Source organism: Oryza sativa, chromosome 11, assembly GCF_034140825.1.
Source record: "Oryza sativa Japonica Group chromosome 11, ASM3414082v1".
NCBI classification, from domain to species: Eukaryota; Viridiplantae; Streptophyta; class Magnoliopsida; order Poales; family Poaceae; genus Oryza; species Oryza sativa.
The window spans coordinates 687,105-704,889 of record NC_089045.1 but is presented as its reverse complement, the minus strand read 5'-3'; the positions used below and the strand labels follow the sequence as shown (position 1 = coordinate 704,889).

The window sequence follows — 17,785 nt, the reverse complement described above, 5'->3', positions numbered from 1 at the left end:
AAAGTAAAAAAAAATCAGGTTCATTTCCACGAGAAATACTTGTGATATTATGAAATTTATGTACTGCCCTTTTGTTTAAAAAAAGTTATTGTCTCATGAACAATTGAATTTAAGTTCACAAAATCCATACAAGAATGAACCATTCACAAAATCCATAGAAGAATGAACCAGTCAATCCTTATCCTGGCGACTGATGATGTATCACTCTAGGAGTCCTTTTCCTTTTCTCTGAAAAACGCACCAAAATTGCATTTAAAAAATGTATAATTGAATCGTTGACTTTGTGCTAAATCTGTCGCAGCATCCTGCTAGTGGATAATACCTTTTGATCTTTAGATCGGATCTTTCTGAATTATTGAGAGACAAGCTGATTGTCATCGGCCATCATTGGGACCCAGATCCATTTTGCCTGTTCTCATTCTAAACCACTCGTATGCTGAGTTTTTGTCCAAGTGTCATGAGAGCTGGGATAGAATTTTTCTAAAGTTGAAATGGCATAGCTCCTGTCCGCTTCCTAATAAAAAAAGAGAATTTTTCTATAGTTCCAAATGGTTGCAGCAAGATAACTTGTCAGTTTTTGTTAGCATGAGTGTTTTGACATGCATAATAGACTCCTTTCTCCCAAATCATGCGCTTTCCTATGTGTATAAAGGTTAACATAGTTTGAAGGTTCGTGTTGTTTCTTTTTAAGAGAAAAACAAATATGAGTATATATAAGCTTAGTCTCTTTTCTTTTCTTTCTTTTTATTTTGTTGTTCCTTTAGTTGTGGACTACTTGAGTCTATGTATTCCTGTAATCCATTATCTAAAAAGAAAAAAACCTATCAAGTACTCCTCAAGTAGTCTGAAGATGCTTACTTTTTAATACTACTCATTTAGTTTCACAATGTAAGTCATTCTAACATTTCTCATATTCATATTGATGTTAATGATTTAGATTCATTAACATTAATATGAATGTGGTAAATGCTAGAATGACTTACATTGTGAAACGGGGAAAGTACTATTTAATTAGTTAATTAGGTGTCAATCTTAGGAGAAGTGTGTGTTCAGGTTGAAGCCGGTGGTGGTGTTACTAGCACCCTGGCCTACAAGGGAGGTTGGACATGACAAGGACTCCAGGAAGGAGAACCTGAAACCCAAAATGAAGATAGAAAAAGGAAAAGAGAAATGATCGTTTGTCTGAATTCAAGATACAATATTCAGTCTAGTCAAGGAAAGGAATACTACCATTTATAACAATTTATTAGGCATGGTCTAAAATTTGTGAATACTCAAAGGTGTTTTTTTTTTCAAAATAAGAGTATATAAGATACCCCTGACATTACTTAAGCTAAGATAAAACGTGAAAAGAATATGTCAGATTTTTTACGAAAAAATAAGCAAAGTCAAATACGGATCATGTGAACATATTCTGAAAATTCAGTTGTGGTTGGTCTTGTGCTGTTCCAACGTAACCAACCTTTCCTCCTCTTCCCTCTGCACATCTGAATTGTCAAGCAACCACAACTCTTGTCCATCCTCTCCAATCTTAAGCAGGATAACACAAAGAATTCTTCCTTCACATTCCCATTCACAATCCTTCCTTATTCAACAATTTGTCTGATACTTGCATGCCCACAGGCAGCTCAAAAAGCTAGCTACTTGTTTCTGACTTGTATCATTTCTACATAGATAGCTCAAAGCCTCTCAAAATCCTGCATTTCTTGCTCAAATGGATTTTTCAAGGCATAGATTCTTCAAATTCAGATCAGCAGCTGTCTCCTTCCTCTCCATGTAACTAATTTCAAGCTCTCAAGATCAGCAAGTTCAGCAATCACTAGACTAGCTAGGCTCACTCCTTCCACATATAGTCACAGCTGCTCTCATCAATCAATCTATCTTTCCAGCTTCCAGGTGACAATCGAGACCTGAATTTCTGAACTTTTTTTCCCTCTCGTCACTTCGTCAGTAGAAATCCAAGGTTTATATTCCTCTGTACTACTACACAACAGAGTGAGCGTAGTACGTGTCTCATCAGCATCAAAAAGTGACATACTGAAAGCACGCCACAATTGAGGCCGATTGATAGAATCGAATTCCACTCAAAATTGCACGGTGGAAGAGAATCCCCTGCGTGCTTGATTTGATCAGGATTTATATTGGAGGCATCCAATTCCATCACTCAACCGGAGCTGTCTGTCTGTAGCTATCGCCCTATTTCTGCTAGCTCGTGGCGTGCCAGTTTAATTTCTTCCAAAATTCTCCGGCCTCACCTCGCGTCGCGTCGCGTCGCTTGCGTTAGGAGGTGCCTAAGTAGTGGCTTGTCGGCGTCAGATGAGTGCAGGGACGTGCTGCTCGGAGGCGTCCATGGCGTGGATCGACTGCTCCCTCCTCGCCTGGCTCCTCTTCCGCGTCGTCTTCTTCTCCTGCCACGCCAAGCAGTTCAGCATCTTCTAGCACTCGATCAGCTAGGCTGAATCCACATATACTCCAGCATATATATACAGCAACTGATTAAGTAAGCTGTTGCTCGCCGACGACGGTGGCCGAGCATGTCCGGTGCACGGCGGTGCGGTGGCCGGACGTCGGAGAGAAGCTCGGTGGTGGGCGACAACAGGAATGGATACGTCGAGACCGACCCAACTGGGCGCTATGGCCGGGTAATTTATTCACTTCTTCTTCTTCTTCTTCCAAAGAGAAATTTGACTTGTTTCCTTTCAAAGTTCAATCTTATCATGATTGCCAAATGATCAGCAAGCAATTCCGAGCTATTCAGGGTCAATTCAGTTCATTGCTTTTTCGTTCAAAAGAAAAAAAAATCAGTTAGTTGCTTTTGATTCTACTTGGACATGGATTGTGCCTATCATGCATGAGTTTAGTTGTTCAGCTCTATCATGTTCTTTAGATGTGGGCTGGTACTTGGTAATTACATTTCAATACACGTTGTAAGCATCAGTTAAAACATGTTGGCTTCATTCTCTTTCAGAAAAGCATGTAGGCTTTATGTTCTTTAGCATAATTTTCTAGAGTAGATTCCATGTTGATGTACACATCGGAGCTAACACCTCTAAACTATGCAAGACACAATTATTGTGTCTTTAGTACTTTCATCGTATCCATTTGGCTTTTGCTGCTATCTATGGGCTGCATAGGACAATTGAATATTGCGCATTGAAACATATCAGGTTTGAGGTTTCGTTGTTAATCCTAAGCCATTGCTGTACTGAAAGATAACATCATTTTTTTCTATATTTGGTCAAATAACGGAAGTGCATCATAAATTTGAGATGATGAGTGAGAATTCGATTATGATCTCTTCCAATCCAATCAGGGAAGGTAAGGTGTTCCTTATCAAACAAGCTAGAGTTGTTGTTTGGTTGGCATTCAGTTTCCTAATATGTTGGATTTGATCTGAATAGATAAGCATGTTCCATGTGTCAATCTGCCAATAATCAGATGTTGAAAAAGTTTCAAGAGTGGAGTATATGCCCTGTCTGGTCATGCTCATGCCCAACGATTTGATACGATCCGCTCACCTTTTTCTTAGTGGGATGAAGACGTATTGGCAACTTTATTAGTTCATCTTTTTCAGTAGTTTCTCTAGGGTTAGAGGTGTACTTACCGGCAACTTATTTGTAGTTATGTGAGCTTTTTGCAAAAGTGTCTTACTTTTATAAATTTGACAACTACCCACTACTTTGAGTTAACTTTTTATATGTATAGTAATTTTAACTTTTGATCAGAAGTACTGGTTGTTTAGTGCTAAATTAGGGAGAGTAGTTAATTGAGGTGCCAAATTGGTTCTCGTAACTCAAAAGTGTTGATTTTATTTGACTAGAGATTTTCTAGACATTACTGTAGCAAAAACCCGTTTGGAATCTGCATTTTTCACTTCAGAACATTATGAAAATAAAACTTATATAAGATTTTTAAATCCCATGTAAAATTAAATTTTAAAAGATGACTATAAAAGTGCACTACAATAAATAAATAAATAAATAAAATTTATCTCATTCTCTTGAAGAAAAGCAATTCATTAATTGCACTTTCTAGTGTAGTACAATACACAATAATATTGTTTTCTGACCATGTGCTCATGATCTGTAAGTATATATTTTCTCTACATATGCAAGCATGTTTGTTTCAAAAACTTTTTAAACTGCACGAAGTATAAAATATTTAGAATTTAGTGAAAGCAAGCATTTCGAATCAAAATTAAACTTGTCAATTCAGAATAAAGTAGTCTGGCTAGCTTGACAATATATAGATAAATTAATTAATTCGCTTTGTGCTGGCATGCATATTTCTGGTATTTCAGATATATCAGAAATTTCGTTTTGTACTTTCTGCTATTTCAGAAACTTGAAGAATTTCCCCCCCCCCAATATGAAATTAATTTGGCTGAAAAAAAATTCTTGTTTTTAAGTAAGCAAATTTTAACTAAACTTTAACCAAAATTTGTTGAAATTTCAACCTTTTCGGCCTGAGATTTCCGAAATTTCGGTTCTATCGAAATTTGTTCAAATTTTGTACTGTATACAATATGTGTGCAGTTGTCGGAGGTGCTGGGGAAGGGTGCGATGAAGACGGTGTACCGAGGGTTCGACGAGCTGCGGGGGGTGGAGGTGGCGTGGAACCAGGCCACCATCTCCGACGTCCTCCGCACCCCGGACGCCCTCCACCGCATGTACGCGGAGGTGAGCCTCCTCGCCGACCTCCGCCACGACGCCATCATCGCCTTCCACGCCTCCTGGGTCCACCCCTCCCGCCGCACCTTCAACTTCATCACCGAGCTCTTCTCCTCCGGCACCCTCCGCTCCTACCGCCTCCGCTACCCGCGCGTCAGCCGACGCGCCGTCGCCGCCTGGGCGCGCGCCATCCTCCGCGGCCTCGCCTACCTCCACGCCCGCGGCGTCATCCACCGCGACCTCAAGTGCGACAACATCTTCGTCAACGGCCACCTCGGCCAGGTCAAGATCGGCGACCTCGGCCTCGCCGCCGTCCTCCGCGGCTGCGCCTCCGCCCGCAGCGTCATCGGCACGCCGGAGTTCATGGCCCCCGAGATGTACGACGAGTGCTACGGCGTCGGCGTCGACGTCTACTCCTTCGGCATGTGCATGCTCGAGATGCTCACCAACGAGTATCCCTACAGCGAGTGCGACAACCCGGCGCAGATCTACAAGAAGGTCACCGCCGGCAAGCTCCCCGACGCCTTCTACCGCCTCACCGACGCCGACGCGCGCCGCTTCATCGGCCGGTGCCTCGTCGACGCCGCCCACCGCCCCTCCGCCGAGGAGCTCCTGCTCGACCCCTTCCTCTCCCCGTCTCAGAACCACGACGATCACAATATCATTGCTCATGCCACTGCGCCGCCACCGCCATTGCCATTGGCGTGCAGTAATTCCAGTGAGGAGCAAGAGGAGGCGGCGCCGGCGCCGGCAGCAAAGACGACGGACATGGCGATCACCGGGAAGCTGAACAAGGAGCACGACACCATCTTCCTCAAGGTGCAGATCGGCGGCGGCCGCAACGTGCGGAACATCTACTTCCCGTTCGACGTGGCGAACGACACGGCGATGGAGGTGGCGACGGAGATGGTGAAGGAGCTGGACATCGCCGACCGGGAGCCCACGGAGATCGCCGCCATGATCGAGCAGGAGATCGTGAGGTTGGTGCCAGGGTACAAGCAGCACGAGTACTCGTACGCGGATGACAACGACGATGATGACGTCAGCGGACACCCTAATCCCTTCTACTACCTCTCCTCTTCGCCGACCTCCTCTCAGGGATCTCTCTGCGGAGTGGGGTCCACATCGTCAGAGGGGTTTCCTGGCCCACATGGAAAAGTTGACTGGTCAAGAGGTACTATAACAAAGTGTTTTCATCTTGATTACTTTCCTATATATCAACAACGTGCTATTCTAATCTGAATATGGTTCTAGCTATATAGAAGATAAAAGGTTGGGTTTTCTATACAAATCTCTTGAGTAGGTAGAAGAAACTTGCATAATTAAACATTTTTACATACAGTTTTGAAATGGGCACATGACGTAGTAGCATGCATGCAGTGATGCAGATGATAATAGTGCGGCACCAACTTCCAAATGCATGTATGTATACCTGAAGTTAGCTTTTGTTCATTTGCTCAACTGCTTTTGTTCCTATGCAAGAAATTAAATTTCCTAGTCACCATATATATGAACAGAGAAATTGGAAGTCAGACGTGCAAACTACTAGAGGTAGCTAGCTAGCAAGGTGGTTGATATATGCTTGTCCATTTGTCGTTGCTATTCGTGCCAATCCTGTGACACGAATACATGCGTCAGCGTTATATCGTTTCTGTTCCTATATAGTACTAGTAGCTAGCAGCTTACAGACAGCCATGCATTAGGTTCGTGATGCATAATTGTGGCTTTCACTGTCACAATTGATCTCTGCAGAGACATCTTAGACGGATAAAAATTGTGCTCAGTTAGTCGTGTTACAATCATCATCCTGGCCGGCCAGCAGCATAAATGTCAAATGGAATAGTTGTCATGTAACATACACATCAATCATTATATCTACTACAAGTACTACCACCAGCTGGTTAGTGCAGTTAATAATGTGCGCATGAAATAATGGACATGAATAATGAATAAAGATTAGGCACTATATATACACATGGTACATATATAGCTCCCCATTTCATTGTCATCGACCGCATCTTTATTCATATCCATTTATTTCATGCGCACATTATTAACTGCACTAATCAGCTGGTGGTAGTACTTGTAGTAGATGATGTTTTGAATTGACTAATCCGTTTGATTTGATGCATGGTGTAGATTACTGTTACTACCCTCCAAGCAGCGTCAGCGTGAGCGACGACGATGACAGCAGCACGAGCTCACTCTCTGCTGCAGTCAGTGCAAGCAGCCTGCATCAGCAGCAGCAGCATTGCTCGGCCTCTTCCAGCAGATTGGGGCCAGCATCTGCATCTGCATCTGAAGACGGAGGAGGAGGACACGCCGGACGGCCACGGCAGCGAGAGGGGGAGGAGGAGCGGCGGCGGCGGAGGATGAGTCGGAACAGGTCCATGGTGGACATGCGGAGCCAGCTGCTGCACCGGACGTTGGTGGAGGAGCTCAACAAGCGCCTCTTCTTCAACACCGTCGGCGCCGTCCACGACATCGGCTTCCGCGACCCTACTGCTGCTGCTTCTTCTTCCTCTAGCTCTTCCCACCACCGCCGGAGAAGCAGCAACAAGATCGACCACAAGCACCACTACATGTTCTGAATAAACTTTTCAGAGCAACTTAATTTGCTACTCCATTATGTACAGAGAATCAGATGCAGAGTATTAGCCTCTGATAATGGATTAGGGCCGTTCACTTTGATGCCACTTTGAACCTTACTAAATTTTGGTAAAACTACCAAAAAAAAGTGGCTACATTTAGTTTGTTGTCAAATTTTAGTAACTATATATAAGAAATCCTGCTAAAATTTTAACAAGTTGCCAAAATTTGATAAGGTTTTTTTTTTGACATCAAAGTGAACATGCCCTTAATGTGCGCAGTGCAGAGTATGCATTGCGTGCGCGGCCACAAAATTGTGTATATTTGGAACGAGTGCATATATATATATGCGTGTTATCAATGAGAGTTTCGCCATGAGACATGTAAGTGAATATGGGAGTGATATGTACATATAGTTGTTGTTACCAGTGGAGTACAAAATACTACTCCAGCATGCATGCGCTGCTGACCAGAGTTTTTACTGATGAACAGCTCTCCTAATCAACGCGCTGTTTTTTTTTCAAGTTTCAATTTTGCTAATAAAAATGGCTCTCTCTTTTTGTTGAAAGTGTTTTCAGCTTTGGTGAGTTTGCTGGTCGTTCTCCGACATCTTTTCCAATCCAAATTTTTTTCCCCGAAATTGATTGTGGAAATCAACCAAAATTTTCTACCCCGAGATCATCTTGGGCTCTGGACACACTGATGTGATGACCCTACCTTCCTGGGCCACGTCCATCGATCTCTGGGCTGCAGTAATGGGCCTTCGCCCATCACCGCGCGTGTGCAATTACTGCAAGGAATAAGTTCACTTTAGGTCCCTCTATTTGTCGGTCAGTCCGATTTTCGTCCCTTGACCACAAAACCGGATACGACCCATTTCTCAACTTATCAAAACCTAACAAACAAGATCCCTCGGCAGTATGGAGTGTGGTTTTAGCCAACGTGGCGCCTACGTGGCTCCTCTAACTAGGTCTTCATTCCACGTGGCATTGACGTGGCAACTCGATCTGAAAAAAAATTAAACCCCATAGGACCCACATGTAAATTAAACCCCATAGGACCCACATGTCAGTTTCACGCATAAAGTAATAAAAATGGTGGGGCCCCACATATCACTCCCACCCCTACCTCTTCTTCTTCCCCTCTCCCCCATCTCCCCTCTCCGGCCACGGTCACGCCGCCGCCTGGGACGACGACCTCAAGAAGACTTCGCCCGGGCGTCCGCCCACGTCGCTGCCCCAGTCCGTCCCGTCGGGCTTCACGCCGCCGTCCGCTCGCCCGCCCCCCGCTTCGCCCCGCCCCGACGGCTTCGCGCCGCTGCGTGCCGGAAGACGACGACGACGAGGCTGGCGCCCTCTGCTTGGCTCCGCCGCCCGCCGAGTCGCAGCCGTATGCGGACGGGAGCTCGACGCGGCCCGCCGCGGAGGAGGAGGAGACCACGGCGCTCAAGACTCTGCAAGTTCCATCTAGCTTTGCAAGGCCCATCAACCGCAGCATCATCAGTTCTTCTTCTTCGTCGTCGTCGTCTCAGAATTCTCTGCGGCCAAAGCCTGGTATTGGCAGGGCTCGCCGCAAGTGTCGCCGGAGAGAGGCGGCGCCGGAGCACGGTGGAATCTTACTATAAATGCCTGTATGGTGATGTTGGATGCTCATTCAGATTACCTGCTCCAATAATAGTCAAGACTCAAGAGTCGATTAATTTCTAAGTTCCAATAATATTTGGTGTTTATATATATTGGACTCGCAAGCAAGAACTACTACACCAGGTTAGGTGAATGGTCCAGCTTGCCCAAAAGTTGCAGATGAAATATTCAGACCTGTGGATCGGACAAAGTGTTCCCGTTTGAATCATTGATCATAGCTGGAGAAAAAACCTAGGAGCTGGGGATAACTAATATGATATATATGGAAGACGTGATCATCTCAACTAACAATCTATGGCGTTGCTGGTTGTAGTTGCTACTACACGTTTGATGGGAAACATGCAGGGGCGGCAACAACCTGCACGGCTGCGTGGACGAGGGCGCCGCGGCAGGAGCAGGCGGCGGAGATCCCCATCGTGCTGTTCCTGTCGATGGTCTTTCCCGGCACGACGGTGCAGCTCCAGGTGTTCGAGTTCAGGTACCGGATCATGGTGCACATGCTGCTCCAGTGCTCCAGGAGGAGGTCACCAGGTTCGGCGTCGTGTACTCCGGCAGGGGAGTGGGGGGCGGTGTGGCGGCCGGCGAGGTGGGGTGCGTCGGCGGCGACCGGTTTCGCGTCGTCGGCGCTGTCAAGACGAAGCCGTACGTGGTCGCGAGGATCCGCCGCGCCGCCATCCGCCCGCCGCCGCCCCCCACTCCGCGCCCGCTCTACCACCCACGCGAAGCTTCTTCGTCGGCGGCAATGGCTGATAGGGGAAGATAGGGAGAGGAGAAAGAAATTGCTACAGCCTACCGACTGACATGTGGGGTCCCATATGGGCCCCATCACATTTATTTTGTTGTGTAGTTGACATGTGGGTCCACGCGGGCCCCACCATTTCTAAATTATTATTTTTTTGTGTAGTTGACATGTGGGCCCGTGGTTTTTATTATTTTTTCGAGATATAATTGCCACGTAAGTGCCACGTCATTGCCACGTGGAACGGAGACCTAGCCAAACCAGCCACGTAGGCGCCACGTCAGCCAAAACCGCTATCCAAACCGCCTTAGGACCTTATGTGCACTGGTTTTGTAAGTTTGGGGATGCGTTATATCCGGTTTTGCGGTTCAGACTGGGCGACAAGAGGGACCTAAAGTGAACTTATTCCTTACTGCAACGCGTAAACAGCCTGCAACTTGCTGTATCTGTATGCGTGTCGCCAGCTTCGGAGGAGGGCACGGCAACGATCCAGAGTCAACGGTCAAATGTTCCCTATCCCATTTACATCTCTCTCTTGATCCAATGCATTGTACCACCAACTTCTTCTCCAAGCACTGACCCTAAATTGCCTAATTGTTTCCTCTTTTTTTTTTATGAAATAGAAATCATGTATTTGTCTCATCTTCTCAAGGTGTTCAATGTGTCTCAGATATCGCGCGTTGTCAAGGACCAAATTATGCTGCATATCTTGCTAACCTCTTTATATTTTGTATCTAGCTGATCATCTCGTAATTAAAAGGTAGTAAATTTGATCTGTAATTCTAACATCAATGTAATTCTAAATTTGATTTGTCCCATGGAAGCATAACCGATATTACATAAATTAGACTCATCAGCTGCACCCCCCTCCACCCGCTTTCTTTTTCCTTTCTTATTATAATCTCCTAGCCCCTGGGCTATTGTACAGTTTTTCCCCCTACTTTACAAATACACCCCGCGGGGTTTAAAAAAAAACATCAATATGCATCACAGCAGTCAGAACTCAGAAATATTCAGAAAATGCAGGGGAAACCAAAGAAAAACGTTCCATTAGTTGTTGCGAACTAGCTAGCAAATCGATCTCATGTATATATATATGTACATAGTTTCTGTATATCCAACAAATCAACAGATAAAAAGAAACAAGAAAAAGAAGTAGCCTGTGTCATACACTCATACATACACAACTAAGATCGAGAGCCTACAGAGGAGGAAGAGGAAGATGGCAAGTACGAGCAGCTAGCTAAGCTAGTTTGTGCGCTTGCTGGGGCTGGATGGTTGTGGCCTTCCTCTGGGCTTCATACTTCTCAACCAAGACAGCTGCTGCTGCTGCACCACTTGTTCTTCAGTCCTCGTCGTCGTATCTGCTGATGCTGTCTCCGATTCGTGCTTCAGCTGCGGCTGCATCGGCGTCGTCGGCGACGGGAGAAGCAGAGGCCTGCTGCAGCTGCCGTGGTGCGCGAAGAAGACGAGCAGGAGGAGCAGCACAAGCAGCAGCAACGACGACGACGAGCTGCAGGGCTTCTTGTTGCTTGACAATAGCAATGTGGCCATTGTTGTGATCTCCTTGTGTTGGAAGCTAATATGGATGGATTTGCAGAGGAATTGAAGCACAGGTAGCTATCCGGGATATAAATACAAGAGATAGGTAGCCGCAGAGCGAAGAAAAGGGGGCGTTTCAATTAAAGTCAATGGAGAGGAGACGATCGATGGAATTATTAACTCAAGCTAAGACGTGTTTCCTCTTCCAAAAGATTAGCTCTCAAGACGTGTGGAATGGAAATATGGAATCAATTAAGCCAGTTTTGCAAGCTGGAAGGAAGAAGCAGAAGAAGATGTAGATAAAGAAGACTTGGTGTGAGGGGAGGCGTGCGGATCAAGTTGAAGCTAGCTAGCAACGATCGATGGAGGGACGACGCGTTTTGAGTAGCAAGCTCCACCTGGCGAGACCGTGTAGCCGTCTACACATTGATGCCACTAGTATACTGTACATTCTGCTTCACTCATAGGCTGACAGGCCACGTACCGACTTTCTATCAGCACACCTCATCTATCAGTAATTCCATTTAATTTGTAGCGAAAATGTTTAGCTATCGTGCAAAACGCTAGGCCCCATGCGATCGAGGCCATGTCTTACCGATAATGGGAGTATTTGGAGTTGGTAAGCGATAGACCACAACAACCGGATTGTAGAAGGTCTCTGATAAAAGCCCAATGTTTCACTAGACCAGTAATGACTATGTCTTTGGGTGTGATAACCCTATTGAGAGTGTTGTCAAGATACACCTTCTCTTTCGGTGAGGATTTCTGGGTGAAAATCATATCCAGTTTATTTGGATGGCAACAACCGCGTCTTTTGGTATCGCAAACTTCGTGGAGACATCGTTTTTTTAGGTGTTCGCTATGTGGTGTTGTTGTTGGCCTAGCGATGACCAACCTCGTATATCAGTGATTGGTTTAATTGGTGCTCAGTTTCTCTCTCAGAAGCTTATGTTTATATGGTTGATACGTAATTCAGGGCTCTCAGAAGCTTATGTTTGTATAGTTGATGCGTAATTAAGGGTGGGCATATACTCTAATGCACATCCCTCCTTGACAACCGGTTGGAAAAAAAGAAAAGAATTATAGTGGCAATCATATATATGTTCAAAAATATTGCCAATTATTTAAACACCTCAAAATATACATAATAATAGCTGATACACCTCAAAATATATATACGGAATCACCGAAATATAATATATGGAGAAGTCGGGTGGATCAACATGTACCGAATCAAATGGAACCAGTTAGTGATACTAATTAAATCACAAATTAACTTTGAGCGTGCGTACGTGTCAGACCATGTTATCTGCAGCATTATCGGCGGTGGCGGCGGCAGAGAAAACATCGGCTCTGCAGAGCGGGCAGGTTTTATGGGTGTGAAGCCAATTGGTGACGCAATCCTTGTGGAACACGTGCACACATCCCGGCAGCAGCTATCATCCTCCTCGCCGCCGGTGTACGACGACGCCGCCGCCTGCAGTCTGATGACGCACTCGTCGTCGTCCTCCTCCTTGTCTACTCTATTGGGTACTCGTAGCAACAACTCCTCGACTGGCGAATTGGGCGGGTCAGCAATGGCGTTGCGGCGGCGGTGGCGCAGGAGGTGTCTGACCAGATCGGCGATGGCGATGGCGACGGCGATCAACCAGACGGCGACAATGAAGCAGACGAGGAACAATAATGCCTTCCCGTCCGTGCCTGCATGATGCCAATGGTGCATGCGTTGCCAGCTATGAGCTATTCGTACGTGCACTCGATCGATCAGTATCTTGATGATCTTGATCAACAATATAATATAATAATTAATCAAAAGCTGCTGATGCTAGCCGCAGTACGTCTCTTTAATTAAGCTGCCTGGCTGCTTAATCGATTGTGTAACATGCCAGTATTTTTTGCCAATCGACTTGGGCTTATATATCTCAATCGACTCTGGATCGGAGTAATTCCCCCGTCACAATACATAAGAATATATAATATGATGAAACACATTTTAATACTATAAATCTAGATAGACTCTACAACCAAATCTATAATCGAATTCGTAGTACTTAGATATATTCTATTTAATTAATACTAGTTACATAGTCGTGTTACACGTGACTTTTGATTCTGTTTAAGTACTTTGCTATATGCAACCTCGTTATTCCGTTTATGCTTATGCTTGTATTTCTTAAATTCTTTTCATGACTCTGTAGTGTGAGACCATGAACAAATTACTCCCTCGTTTTAGAACATAGCAATTTTTAAGCATGAATCTAGATTGGGATTGAGGGACTCAAGAGAAACACGTAGGGGTCTTTTGGCTAGCTCCACAATGTGGTGGGCTAGACGATCTCGGTTCAAAACCTCACCCCTTCTAATTACTTGATATTAGATCATTCCCTAATATTTGTGTCTTTTTTTTCTACTAAAAAAATAGTTGCCCTTCTATCTCAATATTAATCTTCTACGTAAGTACAAGATACTAGATAATCAGCCAATTAATCAATACAGAATTACTACATACAGTGACATATTGCAGAATACTACAATATACAACATGTTCAGTGACATATTGCAGAATACTACAGTATACAACATGTTATGTTCGACATTCTTTTTTCAGTACAACTGCATGGCCAAAATTAAAGCGAACTCTAGTACAGCACAATCCATCTGCTATCTGAATTTGGGATCAGTTTCATCAGAAATAGTGTCTTGTTGTTCGTGACAGAGGAACACTCTGCACGCCACCATGGTCTCACCCACCTTCATCCCCGGCGTCACGGTGAACGCAACTCCATCTCCTCCGCCACGACCAGCATCGGCGGCGGCGGCGGCCACGACGCTGTCCATGTACTCCGCCGCGTACCTGCTCCCTCTCCTCGCGTACAACATCCTCACACTTCCACGGCCACAACATCGCCGGTGCGCCGTCACCGCCACCTGCAGCGCCCACGCCGACCTCGCCATCGTCGCGAACGCCCTGTAGAACCACGTCCTCAGGTGCCCGCCTCGCGACACGAACGCCCTCACGTCCAGATTGTTTCTGAACATCGCTGCCTCCATCTCTGACGGCACGGCCGCTAAATACTTTGTTCGACAGAATCTCGCGAAGCTGGAGTTTGGATGCGCCATCAACGCGTCAAGAGGGTCACAGCACCTCATGATCCGATCGAAGCGAGCAAGATCGAGTTCGTCATCATCTTCAGCACCATCATGTACTGCAAGCATTGTTCGTGACAGGTAAGCTTCCAGCGAGTACCTCTTGTATGGTGAATGTTCGTCTGCATTGTTGGTGCAATGATGATCAGATGAGGAAATCAAGCTAAAGATCAGCTCTGCGAAATCATGCACCGATGTCGATGCAACCTTGAACAGCTCCAAGACTGCACTGGGTGTCGTCAACTTTTTCAGGACAACGGAGTAATCCTTATGATGGTTAACTGATGGTTTGCTGCTACTGATCTGTTTATTCAGTCTCGAATTGGCACTCTTCAGACCATCCAGCTCTCTTCTCAACAGCATAATGTCTGAATCTTTCTTCCTCGTCTCAGCTTCCAGTTCCTGCACCAGCGACCATCGATCGTTGATCAGTGACCCGACGCTGCCATTCCAACTGCATAAGCTCTGAAGAGCAGTGACCGAGTCGAGCTCGGAGGTGATGATCTCGTCGGCGAAGGCTATCTTTGGAGGATTATAAGGGATATGGGCTTTCTGCAGCTTGATGTAGGCTGACTTGAGAGCTCCGATTTCCTCAAACAGTCTTGTGATAATTAGCCTCTGATCATATCCGCCACAATAATCTCCAAATTCTGTCTTCGTGTCAGCAAATTCAGGCGCGGCACAAATCTTTGTGATTTTGCAGAGCTTGGAGAAGCCTAATACGAGTCCAGGAACATTACAGGTGCTCCTTGCAACTGAACTTCTTGGTGTTCTTGACTCCATTGGGGCTGATTCAGTGAAAACCAAGAAACAAAAGAAGAATCTTTGAGACGACATGGGAGAGTATGGTAAAATTATCTACGAGAAAATCAATGTAATCAATGGTTTGAACTTGCTTTACTTCTCTAATTCGACAGAAAGACTAACAAACCTCTGTTTATGACCACAGACCAAATGCAGCAATATCTTTCATTTTGTGAGATGTAAACCCAACAGTAAACCACAGACTACATAGGCTCCATCTCCACTGTTTTGAGCACTTGCACAACAAAATTCAGATACTACAATGTACTACTAGTAGATTTGAGCAATAAGCTGGAGCCTTGCATTTGCATGGTTGTAATGGATAGAATTGGATAAAGCAGTACACAACAGATAGAGCTATGCAGGATCAAGAAAATATGTTGCAGACAAACAGATTTATTTGTTGAAAATGAAGGGTAGAACCGTAGAAGAGCAAGCATGAAGTACCTGGGACTCTGGGAGAGGGAGGCTGGGACTGACAAGTGAAATGCTGAATTGAATTGGTGTAGAGTGACCAAGTCTGAAGCTGCTGCTGCTGCTGCCTGCTATGCAGAGAGGAAAGCGAAAGAGCAAGCAGGAGCAGTAGTACAATGAAGGACAAGAAATGGACATGGCAGTGGCATTGGGAACAACAAAAGCAAAAAGCTTGCAGAGACAAGGTTTTTGCGATGCATTGTGGCCACTGGAATGGATAGTGTGTGCTGTCCGGTGTCCCCTCCCTTGGTGGCCCGTTGTCTCAAAGCAAAAGTGAAAAAAAAGTGGTAAATGAGCGTATTGAGATGATCTTTCATTCCAACCAAACCTTTTCCAACATTTGACTACTTCAAAATCAAATTTCAGTCACTTTCCGATATACTACTAGTAGCTAGGTAAATATATATCACTTCCAACGGTGATATCAAATAATGTACTCTTTTCTATCTATCTATCTATTCTATTATATTATTAAAACAGCCTTAAAAGGAGTCACCACGTTCACCGTGGAGGCTGGAAATTCCCACATTAATCGGAGAAAAAGAGAAATGTCTACACCGTTAAATCGTGGTGGGTCCAAATTATAACGGTGTAGATCAATTGGTAACTTCTATAATTATGAAATAGAATTTGTATTCAACTAGAAAAAGGATATTCTATCTCTCCGTATTGGGTAGCAGCACATGCATATACGTATAGTAGAGTCCTGATAGTATTTGGATGTGGTGTCCGATTTGGAAAAGAAAAAAAAATGATGTTGCATGCACAGCCGAACTGGGCAGATACATATGCGGGCATAACTACAGATGTATGATCACATATTAGTACGAGTAATATAGCATATGTTGCCAAGTGTTTTTCTTCTACCTACATATTTGTGCGGCTATTCACTATATAGATTATTTACTGTTAGATATGTATTAAAGAAGACATTATGTTCGTTCGTAAATTCTCACATTAGTAATCAGAGAAAAAAAATATCTTAATCGATACATCATGATGGGTTTATATAATAACACCATATATTGATCAATATAGTTATATGTAAAATATAATATATCTATCTAAGACAGCTTTGAAAGAAAGCAACACGTTTACTGTGGAGGCTAGAAATTATTAGAAAAAGAAAAAAAATCTTAACCGTTTGATTACAGTGAGTCTATACTGTAATGGCTAAGATTGATCGTATACTTATAAGAAAAGAAAAAAAAAGTACTACGCAGTACACATATCCTCTTCAGATTTTGTAAAAGTGCTAGATAATCATGTCTGGAGTCGACTCCCAGCCGAACAAAACCGGACGGCAACAGGACAAGTTTTTTTTTGGAATCCTAGCTGAGAAGGTCAGCAACCGGACATGAAAAGTCCTACTGATCCCGGATTCAATCTAAAAGTGACTAGCCGTAATCCTATTCATTCACTAATATAATTACAAAAAGTTTTTATTGACTAGCACATGCTACTTTTCAAATATACGTGTGGTTCATATAGATGGTTCGCTTTTGCTTTCAAGTTTCTAATCGTAAATACTACAAAGCCTATATTTGTCAATTTTTATTTTTAAAGAAATACTTCCATTTTTATTTTTTACATGATTTTGGTTAGTTAAAAAGCGAAGAGTGTTAATAAATAACATGTCCTAACTCAAAGCAATAATCCATGAACCATACATTTTAAAGACATGCAGTTCAAAATAACTCAAAAATAAGATACCATGGTCACTTTAGAGGCTTAGAAATAATCAATTTAAAATAATAATTAAGGACTATTGAAAGAAGAGATCATTTAGAACATAACACGAGTATTAAATTTCGGAATAAAAAATAAAATAAATTCTGAAATTAGAAAAATAAAAATGAGAGTTCAAATAGGAATACAATTTAGAAATAATAAAATGTTCGGAATAAAGTATAAGGAATTTTGGAAGAACATTTCACATAGAACCCAACACAAGATTAATTAAAATTCATAATTAAAAAAATTATAAAAGAATATTATTAATTCTAACTCCAAATAAAATTAAAACATCACTAAAATTAGGAAAAAAAATAACATAAAAATTTTTAAAAAGTAAATGCCGCATATGAAGAATTGTACATAGTATAATGCAATATATAAATATCCAAAAGTAAGAGTAACTAAAATTCTGAATAAAAATAAAATAAATTCTGAAATTT

The 17,785-nt window shown here is 43.6% G+C and overlaps 2 protein-coding genes across 4 annotated transcripts; one reads left to right on the top strand and one right to left on the bottom strand.

The window, feature by feature from the left end:
* Positions 1–1,483: 1,483 nt before the first annotated feature.
* Positions 1,484–7,634, top strand: LOC4349598 (probable serine/threonine-protein kinase WNK7). Of its 2 annotated transcripts, XM_026021257.2 has the most exons (4): positions 2,224–2,642; positions 4,536–5,844; positions 6,013–6,092; positions 6,810–7,634. In XM_026021257.2, the coding sequence occupies exons 1-3, from the start codon at positions 2,535–2,537 to the stop codon at positions 6,051–6,053; spliced, it is 1,458 nt and encodes a 485-aa protein (XP_025877042.1). In that variant the 5' UTR covers positions 2,224–2,534; the 3' UTR covers positions 6,054–6,092; positions 6,810–7,634. The 2 variants fall into 2 exon arrangements, with proteins under 2 accessions (NP_001410064.1, XP_025877042.1); NM_001423135.1 differs by lacking the exon at positions 6,013–6,092 and having other exon boundaries at positions 1,484–2,642; positions 6,810–7,622.
* A 6,014-nt stretch (positions 7,635–13,648) lies between these two features.
* On the bottom strand, positions 13,649–15,709 carry LOC4349595 (protein GRAVITROPIC IN THE LIGHT 1). Of its 2 annotated transcripts, none has more exons than XM_015761271.3 (2): positions 15,582–15,709; positions 13,649–15,118 (listed from the first exon to the last, which is right to left on the bottom strand). In XM_015761271.3, the coding sequence occupies exon 2, from the start codon at positions 15,111–15,113 to the stop codon at positions 13,845–13,847; it is 1,269 nt and encodes a 422-aa protein (XP_015616757.1). In that variant the 5' UTR covers positions 15,114–15,118; positions 15,582–15,709; the 3' UTR covers positions 13,649–13,844. The 2 variants fall into 2 exon arrangements, with proteins under 2 accessions (XP_015616757.1, XP_015616758.1); XM_015761272.3 differs by having other exon boundaries at positions 15,262–15,656.
* Positions 15,710–17,785: the final 2,076 nt, after the last annotated feature.

Bases quoted from the DNA above. Each gene is read 5' to 3' on its own strand.
- LOC4349598 (NM_001423135.1), top strand. From the start codon at position 2,535: ATGTCCGGTGCACGGCGGTGCGGTGGCCGGACGTCGGAGAGAAGCTCG. The intron at 2,643-4,535 runs GTAATTTATTCA...ATATGTGTGCAG, and splicing joins CAACTGGGCGCTATGGCCGG to TTGTCGGAGGTGCTGGGGAA. The intron at 5,845-6,809 runs GTACTATAACAA...TGCATGGTGTAG, and splicing joins AAAAGTTGACTGGTCAAGAG to ATTACTGTTACTACCCTCCA.
- LOC4349595 (XM_015761271.3), bottom strand. From the start codon at position 15,113: ATGGAGTCAAGAACACCAAGAAGTTCAGTTGCAAGGAGCACCTGTAAT.